This window comes from Phaethon lepturus, unplaced genomic scaffold (genome assembly GCF_000687285.1).
Source record: "Phaethon lepturus isolate BGI_N335 unplaced genomic scaffold, ASM68728v1 scaffold24327, whole genome shotgun sequence".
Lineage (NCBI taxonomy): Eukaryota > Metazoa > Chordata > Aves > Phaethontiformes > Phaethontidae > Phaethon > Phaethon lepturus.
This window is the reverse complement of record NW_010550124.1, coordinates 603-9,663: the sequence shown is the minus strand read 5'-3', so window position 1 is coordinate 9,663 and position 9,061 is coordinate 603. Positions and strand designations below refer to the sequence as shown.

The 9,061-nt window shown below is 54.5% G+C and overlaps 1 protein-coding gene across 1 annotated transcript in view; it reads right to left on the bottom strand.

Annotated features, from left to right (window-relative positions):
• Positions 1–102: 102 nt before the first annotated feature.
• The window catches only part of DBH (dopamine beta-hydroxylase (dopamine beta-monooxygenase)), a gene marked incomplete at its 3' end in the record, with an annotated part of 9,200 nt that continues 241 nt past the window's right edge, over positions 103–9,061 (bottom strand). Inside the window, exons 2-9 of the mRNA XM_010290473.1 lie at positions 8,896–9,060; positions 6,461–6,607; positions 4,812–5,069; positions 3,361–3,537; positions 2,813–2,915; positions 1,138–1,304; positions 254–397; positions 103–141 (exon numbers count right to left, since the gene is read on the bottom strand). Coding sequence (XP_010288775.1) covers positions 103–141; positions 254–397; positions 1,138–1,304; positions 2,813–2,915; positions 3,361–3,537; positions 4,812–5,069; positions 6,461–6,607; positions 8,896–9,060 — 1,200 coding nt within the window. The remainder of the gene's footprint in view (positions 142–253; positions 398–1,137; positions 1,305–2,812; positions 2,916–3,360; positions 3,538–4,811; positions 5,070–6,460; positions 6,608–8,895; position 9,061) is intronic.

Here is a 9,061-nt window from a genome sequence, read left to right as displayed (position 1 = left end):
AGGGGAGGAGGTGGCGTAAAGGAGTCGGGGGTCTCAGGGCTGCGGGCTCAGGGGAAGGTCTCGTGTTGTTTGGAAGCCACCACGGTTTTTGGAGCTACGCACCGGAAAAACTGCCACCATCTCCTTCAGCATGCGGATCTCCTGGGAGGGAAGGAAAGGGGACGCATCAGAGCCACGCCACGGCCGCTGTGCCCGGGGCAGCCGGTGGGTGACGTCCAGCCAGGACCCCCGCTGCCCCTGCAGACCCCCGTACCTGGAAGTGAGGGCTGTAGTGACCGTCGGCATTCACGACCTGCCTCTCTCTGCCGTCCCGGGACAGCACCGTCACCACTTTCCTTCCCGCCAGGTGGGTGTGGAGCTGGGAGGCGAAGATGCGGATGCCAGCAGCGGGCAGAGCCTGGGGGAAGGACGGCTCAAGCCCCGGTGCCTGACCCCATCATCCCTCTCCCCTCCCACGCGTCCCCTTGCTGCGTGCTTGGGACCAGCCGTCCCTGCGCTGGCTCCCGCACGGGGCTTTGGGGGTTGCTGTGCCCTTGGGGCAGGGTAGAAGTGAGCTCCCTGCAGAGGGACGGACGCTCGGGCCGCTGCCAAACCCAATTTATGCGCCGCCGTGCCCTAAGTCAGCGGGAGCAGCTGAGCCAGACGCTGCTTGCTTCCTTGCCTTCATTAGTGGTGGCACAAATAATTCCTTTTGGGTAGGCCCTACAGAAACATCCGCTAAAACTTCCCTGGGAGCAAGGTGGGCATTTTGAAACCATACTTGAGAGAGCTCTTGGCGAGCTCCTTGGAAGCAGAGGCCGATCTTCCCACCTCCGTGGGGGAAAGCACCGCCGAGGCACAGCCAGCTTGGCAGTAAGTTTTATGGGAATGGGACCCCGGGGAGCCAGAGCAGATGGCTCCCCAGGAGAGCGGCTTTGAGGGGGATTCAGCACGTCCCAACCAGCTGCTCGCTCTTTGCTGTACACGGCAGATTTTTTCTCTCCAGCACAACATCATGGTAAGGGGTTCAGGGAGTTTAAAACAGGGAATTGGGAGCCCGAAGCTCGGTGCCGTATCACCGCTGCCTGGGACCTGGGAAAAGCCATTGCAACCTCTCTTCTCCGAGGTGACGCCAGGGCGGAGAGGATGGGCACTCACCAGCCGGGTGCATTTGTCAGTGCAATACCCCGTGAGGAGGAAAGCGTCCTCGCCTGGGGGAATGGCCATCACCGGCGTGTAAACCAAGCCCAGCTCCATGATGCCGGCGTCGTAGCGTCGCAGGGTGGCTGTGTAGTAGAGGCGGATTCCCGAGGAGTCGCGGCGACCTGGTGGGCGAGAGGACGAGGCTGCAAGTCGCTGTAGAAGAAGAAGTGATGGCTGCTGGGACAAGGTCAGGCATGAAAAATGACACTGTGCTGCAGTGGGTGTGGGGAGAGGTGCTCCGTCCTCTCGCTCACAGCTTTCTTCATGTGTGCAGTCCTTATTGTTTTAAAATCCTAGATATTTTCATGCAAGTCTTTATTGAGCAGCCCCAAACACATGCCTAGAGAGGACCCGTAGAGAGGTCACTGAGCGGAGGATGAATTGTTCCCAGGAGAGGTAAGTAGTGTCTTTGGAGAGCCCAAAGCAGGAGGACAGATCATGGGGTGCTTTGGGGAACCCTCTCAGAAATATGTCTCATTGCATCTTTAACTGATACATCCAAATAACGAAGGCCATGCTGTTATGGGGAGCCTGGCAGGAGGAGAAATGCAAATGGAGCAAGTACTCCTTGCATTTCGAAAGCTTCTGGTCTCTCTTGCTTTTGGGATTGCTCCATTTAGCCTCACCCAAAGTGCTGGTAGGAGCTGGAGAAGACCCTGTGCCCATGGTGTGCCCCTGGCAGATGCTGACCGCCGGGCAGGCAGAGGCAGCAGCGAGCTCTGCTGAGATGCAAAGCCAAGCTCTGGCTCTCATTTGCCACCCGGCTTTGTGAGCAAAGGGAAAGGGCAGGTTCACTACGTCAGGAGGGGTTCAAGCTGGCTTTGAACCCCCAGCCTTTGGGCTGGAGCCCACCCAGGGATAAGAAAAATGGGGGAGACACTATTGGTTAACACGCAAAAGCAGATTAAATTATGAAAGACGTGAGCTCTGTATTTATAGACGTGTTTCTTCTCGAGTTGCCAAATGTGCTATGACTGATCTACAGTACATATGCTCTGGTCTCCTAAAAATATACTTGGGTAGTCAAGAAGCTACTTGTTTTTATGTAAATGAAGAAACTGGGTTGTTTGGAATCCTTTTTTTTTTTAATGTGTCTCCTGACAATGTTATTGAAGCAGGAGTACCAGTAAAACAACATCTAAATTCCCCTATCCCCAGTCAGGCTGGTGCTGTCTCTCTGGTGACTTTGGCACCGCTGTTGCTCTTGGCTCTGGGCTCAGACCCACCGCCACCCCCTCGCACAGGAATTGTGGGGACCCCCGTGGCAGCCCAGCTGACTGATGCTGTCGCCTTGGACCATTGCCGGGCAGGAATGATGTGTCAGGGCAGCTTTCTGCCTGGGGGGCTGCGGGCTGCCCTGAGCCTCCCTCCCCACCGCTGGGCATGCACAAAGATGGGGTCCAGCCTCCGCTGAGGATGACTTCACTGAGACCAGAAAGGCAGCAGCATGGTGGGGATTTAATATATTTCTCCCACGAGCGCAGATCTGGACCATGAAGTCTCCAGAGAGTTGCAAACAGGGCTATGATTTTGGCCAAGTTTTCTTCTGTACGAAACCCTCCCTGGCAGGGTGGCAGTGCCTGGTGTTCATCCCACTCGAGGCACCGGGCATCGCCACGTGCCCACTCACCTTTGAACACCAGGGGGTTGTGGTAATGAATCTCGAGGCGCAGATATCTGGAGGAGCCTGGGCCACCAAAGGCAAGACCTGCTTCTTCAGGGTAATAGAAAGCCTGGAAGAAGAGGGAGGGTGTTAGGGGAATGGTAGGGTGGTTTTCTTGGGGACAAGGCTGAAAAGCCTAAAGGAAATGTCTGGGCATAATCCTGACCCCCGCTGTGGGCTGAGGGACATGACTTGTGCTCTTGGTTGTGCTTGGCGAGTTGGTCTCGCTTCAAAAGGCTTCTCATGTGCCGGCATGCACATGCAATGGCGGAACCATTGAGAAGGGGCATCACAGAGATTTATGGCACTGAGGAGGTCGGCTGGGGTGGGGTGGAAACTCAGACACATTTTGGGGGAGCTCAGACAGGGCTGGACACAAATCCCAGCAGAGAGGAGGGTTGGGGCAGCCCGCATGGGACAACCCCAAGATGGGATTGGGAAGGGTTGGGGGGCGGCAGGAAAGCACCCAAGAGCAAAGCTTTCACACAGGGCGGTAGGTCCCATCTTGCACTCACCTGCGCTCCCATGGCCCACGCTGCAAGCACGTGCCTGCAGTAGTTGAGCCGGTCTGGCTTCATCTTGGAGTCGCAGGGCCCGTTGTAATGGGGGAAGCTGTCGAACTCAGCAGCGCACTGGAAGACTTCCATGTGGTGAACCAGGGCCTCATTGCCGGCTGTGATCACTGGCTCGTACTGCAAAGCGGTGCCCAAGAAGGAGGACACATTAAGACCGTTTGCTGAGAGCCCATCCCCGGAGGCTGCTGTCTGTGCAGGTTCCACAAGGAGCCCAAGGCAGGTATGTCTGCTATCTGTCACTGAATGGGAGACAGTTTCTGCTGTGTGATGGGGAGGAAAGGTTGCTCTGGGCATGAGGCACCAAGTGCCAAGAGCTCTTGGTTGGATTTGGGACCAACCCAGAGTCCTCCAGAGCCCATTGAGAAACATCTCATCCCTTCTCCAGTGACAGATGCACCTGATCAGCAGAAGATCTTGGTCTGCTTTGTGATGACCGAGTCCTTTGCCAGTTTTGCAGGGCTGAAGTGACCCTGGGGACATTGCTTTTTCCTAAAGAGGGTCCTGGCCACATTGTGGTAGGTCTGCATGCAGCTCTTGGGTTTCGTTTCTAGCTAACAGCCGCTCGGGGCACGGGGAGGGGGATTTGGGATAGAAAGAGTAACTTCAAACGAGCCTGAGGAACATCTCTTGCTAAAAGTGCCAGCTGTAGAAATGATCTGCAGCAGCGGGAAGGTATCAGGAGTTACGCACTTTTTACTTACACACAGATGATTCATTTCACACCATCTGCTAGAGAGAAAATCCTCCTTCTGAGTTCTCCTTTGCAAAGCTGTCCCTCCCCTATAAATCACCACGCGCTCGCTTCGGCCCGTGTGTCAGGTTTTCCCTCTCCCCGTCGTGCGGTTTTGACTCTGGGTGTGCCAGGTCATCTGCCGAGCCAGCTCCGCGCCTGCCGGGGCGATGCTGTCCCAGCAGCTCGTGATGGGTGGTCGGGCTGGCCTGGCGCCTGCCTCTCCCCGGCACTAGGCTGCCTGCAGGTTTCTGGCTCTTCTTTGGGGGAGGTGACCCAAGCATGTGCAACACGTCTGGGCAACGCACACAAGTTGCGTTTATGCCCGTGACCTTTTCTTTTTTGGAGCATGCCTAATCTTTCAGAAGCCAGTTTGTATCCTGGCTAGCTCTGCCCTGCTCTTGCCAGCCCTGTTCCAGTCGCCAACCTGCCACCTCCTGCTGAGAAACTTCTGGCTGCAGGTTCTCTAGGAGACATGAGGATGCTACTGGCTGGTGGGATGCTTCTGGGAGATGTATTGGTACCATGTTGGGGAAGATGTATGGATCTGAAAGCCTCCCTGTGAAAGGGCAGGGAAGAGGTGGACTTTGCAGAATGGCTGAATGTGAACGTGGTTGCTGATGTAAACCAGAGAAAGCAACCCTCTTCTCCTGCCTCTTACCATGATAATGTGATGTTTGGGGAAGCCGTCTGGGAGCTCTGCCATGTAACACCAGTAGGTTGTCTCCTGGCTGGGAATGACAATATTGGGGGCCGTTATCTCCATGGTCTTCATGTCGCTGGGCAGTTCAGGGACAGTGATGTTGGGCTTTAGTAGCTGCACCCTCTGCAGTCCCCTGTGGATGGCAGAGATGTTGATGGCTTGGAGGGAATGGACCGGTTTCTCCAGGATCCCATAGATAAGGTGCACAGTGCCATCCTGAAGTGAGATCAAAGTACATCAGGTAGTTTTTCATGCGGAAATGTGAACTGCATGGACTATTAGCACCAGTATTTGGCATGAATCCAGGAGTGGGCCTGGACCCCTCCTCAGATGGGAAACAACCCTGACTTCACTAGTAGCTCACTTTGATGGGCTGTCCCAGAGAGACTGTAGATTTAGGGGCATTTCTTTGGCTGACCTGATCACAGAAGGTTCCCTACCAGCTGGAAGAGTCTGAAAAGTTTTCCCTAGATGGCATCAGTTCCGTAAGTGTAACATCTCCACTCCGCTCTTTCAGAGCCCCCCGTCCCTCCTGAGCTTCAGGCTGGGATGGCCATGGCCATGTCGGTTCAGGGTTCGTCCCACCCTGCAGCCCAGCCCCAGCAGGGGCCACGGGCAGCAGCCTGGGGAGGAACAGCAGGAACAAAACTCCTTGAAAACCTCCCTTTCTCCCAACTTCTGTTGGGGTATACCGAGAGAGGCTCTGCTGAAAGTCACCTGCAAGCAAGGAAGGTGCTGCTGAACCCAGTGAGCTCTGGACAGGAGATAAGGAAGAAAGGAAAAAGAATATTTTTTGTCTGAAAGGATCAGGGAATAAAGACCTGCAAGTCTTTTCCCGGTTCACACATAGATTTTTTTCCTCCAGGGCTCTCTGTGTTTTGGCAGACAGTAGACATTTCTCACCGCAAAACAAGCTTTTGAAAACCAGCAACAAAAATTCAAGGATGCTCTGTGCCCACGTTGGCTTTAAAATATCCTGTCCACCAAAGGCTTTCATCTGAAATGAGCCTTGCGCCGATCCCTGCCTGCACCCAGGGTCTATGGCTGAGACCCCAAAGCTCTTTGACATCCCCACTGAGAAGGTTTCCCCCAAATCCCATCTCACAAGGGAGCGGTGAATGCAGACCCAGAGAGACTTTGCCGAACCACACACAAGCAGCACACCACAGCAGCTCTATTTGCCATCCCTTTGCTCTGGCATCTGCCAAAACCCTCCTCTTTGCCTCCCGTTGAACACCACCAACACCCCTTTGTAACACTCCAAACAGTTGGCTCCAGACTGTAAACAGGAGTGGTGCAGGAGGGTATTTATACAGACCTAACACATGCTTAACCGGAGTGGATGATGCAAACGAGCTAAAATCTACACTTTGCAGAGGTTTATTAGGGGTTGTAAATAGATCGTGCCAAACATTACTCATGTCCCCGGGCTGACATCTGTAGCACGCTTCCTTTCTGCCCTAGACAGCGCAAACGCCCGATGCTGTCCCCAGAACAAAACACCGGTGAGGTATGACCGTGCAGGCTGGGGTTTGGAGCTCAGCTTGGTGCCCCGGGGCTGTGGTGGGGCTGGGGCCTGCCGTAGCGGGGTGGAGGTGATACCGTACCTCTATAAGGTAGTCCTTGGGGTCACAGGTGCTGAAGGCTCTTCTGAAGAGGAGGTAGAGCCCCTCGGGAGCCCTCCGAGCCCCGAGGAGCTGGTAGTCCTGCTGCAAGTCCATGTGGAGCTGCCCCGTGGCATCGCTCCAGGCGTCCTGCAAGAGGAAGAGCACCCCGCTAAGCCGGGAGGCTCCGCTGGCCCCACTCAGCCCGAGGAGCCCACGGCGGTGACCTCCAGTGGAACCGCGAGTCGTGAGGGCCTCCTCCTGTTCACCCTCCGGTTGGTTCACCCTCCGTGTCCCAGAGGTGGAGGGAGCCCGTGTTTTGGTTGCCCCATGCTGCCCTCCAGCAGCCCGCGGGCAGAGCCGGGCCAGCGTGGCCCCTGCCACGAGACCCTTGGTGCTCGGCACAGGCAGACTTGGGAAAGACGTGACCCAGCATTAACAGTCTGCAAAAAGACCTTCACAAGTTGAGATGCGACTGGGGGAAGGAGGAAAGCCTGCAGGGACACGTGAAGGTGTTGCTTTGGTCTGTGCTGGGGTTTGGGTGTATTTGGCTGGGGGGGACACTCGGGGGGGCAGTGATGTGCTCTCCAAGACCCTTGCCATAAACCAGCCGCTTGCAATTTAAGATCAGACCCTTGCTGGGCTGCAGCGTCAGCCCTAGAAATCACTTCCCTTCTTCAAAATCCTGAATTTGTTGTGGCCAGATTGTTTCGGCAGCCCAGCAAGGCCTCCCAAAAACTGCTCACTGTTTCTGGTGGTGACAAAGCCACACCGAGAAGCGAAGCAGTAGGTTACTCCTGTGCTTAAGGATTTGAAGGTTTGGAGTATAAAATCCTGCAATAATTTGGATTTGAAGTGCTGTTGTCTTGATCTTTTACAACTCCTGTTGCTATCTTTTGTTTACCGAGAAAAGGCACCTAAGAAGTACCTCGCTGTACGTACACAAGTGGCATCGGTTCTCTTGTCCTGGGGGAAAAAACCAGCAGAAAAAGCATAAAGCACCCTGGCACCATTTGAGCCAGAAGTATAGAGTGATGTTTCGAGAACATACTGTCCTTAGAGGGGGAGAGTAAAATCAGCTACATGAAGCTGGCATGACTTTTGTTTTTATAAGAGTATGGTGTGCAAATTAATCTCATAGTACATGGGGGGTTAAGCAAATTTGCATCCTTTTAACTGACATACTTATCCAGAAGAAAGGCTGCTGGGAGAGAGAAAACCAGGACTAGAGAGATTTATAGAAATCTCCTTGCAGGATGTTGTTCAGCACCAACTGAAAGAGAAAGCCCAAATGCTGCCCCGTGTTTAATTCAGCACTGTTTGTCTTTCAGTGAGCGCATGAAGGCAGGTTAGAAATGATCTTTTATGGTTTTTTTAACATGATGGTGTGAAATACTGTAGCATTCGGGCCACCACACATCCTGAATGGCTGGTAATTAGCAGGAAAACAGTACCGATAATAAGCCCTCCTTTTCCTCCTTTCATTACACTGCAGATCATGTTGCGGCTGATTGTGAAAGAATGTATTTTATGGTTAATTTGAAGCAAGCAGAGAGGTAAAATTTAACTTACTGGGAAGCCTCACACGGGGAAAAATGGGAATTGCTTTCTGCAGCCGAGCACAATCGCAATAAGCCTAATGCGGTGGTGTGGGGAGAGGCGGCTGCCAGCGAGCTCGGGGGTAGTTACCGTAACTGCAGCCTCCATGGAAAGACAAACCAAAGAAGAACCCGGGCAAACGGCCTGTGTGAGAAAGGAGAGCCGTTTGCGGTAGCAAAATCAAACAGCAAAGTTAGAAATGAGTCCCCCCCAACCTGCTACCACCAGGTGTTTACATACGGCTCAAATACATTTGCATATTTAATTTCCGATAGCGCCGCGCTGCTGGCAGCAGCCGTCAGGTTGTGTTTTCCTGTGTCCTGTTGATCCCCGCGCCAGCGTCGAGCGCGGCTCGCGGCCGGGTTATTGGGGCCGGCAGGAGCCGGCTTTCTGGCTGATACCTTTTGCACTTGCTCAAAGTCATTAACGGGAGCCGTGGTTAATTTTTCACGCGACTGACAGCAGCGCAGAAGTGAACCAAGGTGTTGATGCTTCCGGCATCTGGGCGCGTCTGTGCAAGCGCCTGTTGGAGCTCTTTGCAGCTAAGCACAGCCGAAACGTTCAGGTTTTGGTGCCACTCAGCCTTGCTGACGTGCTGCTGCATTTACTCTTTTCTCTTGGGGTTTAAGATCCTGTGCCAAACCCATAGTGTAGACCTGATCTGTGAGTCCCTCTGGGACAGAACCCCCGAGCCCTCCTGGACCCCTTCCACCTGAGCAGCGGCAGCGGTCCAGCCTGCGCCGTGCCCTGCGCCAGCCCCGCTCTGCCGAACCGCGAGCCAGGTTCACCCACGGGGACACAACCCCAAAAGCAGCCATGCAAGCACACAAGCGACTCACCCCAAAATAGGAATTGTGCCCGTCGCTCCAGAGCACGGCCAGGTCCGCGTTCTCGAACTCGCCCCTGTCCGACATCCCGAAGAGGAGCCCGAAGCGCAGGTCCCTGATGAGGAGCTGGAAATGCACGGCTTGCTCGGTATAGCTGACGTTCCAGGAGAGGTCGAGC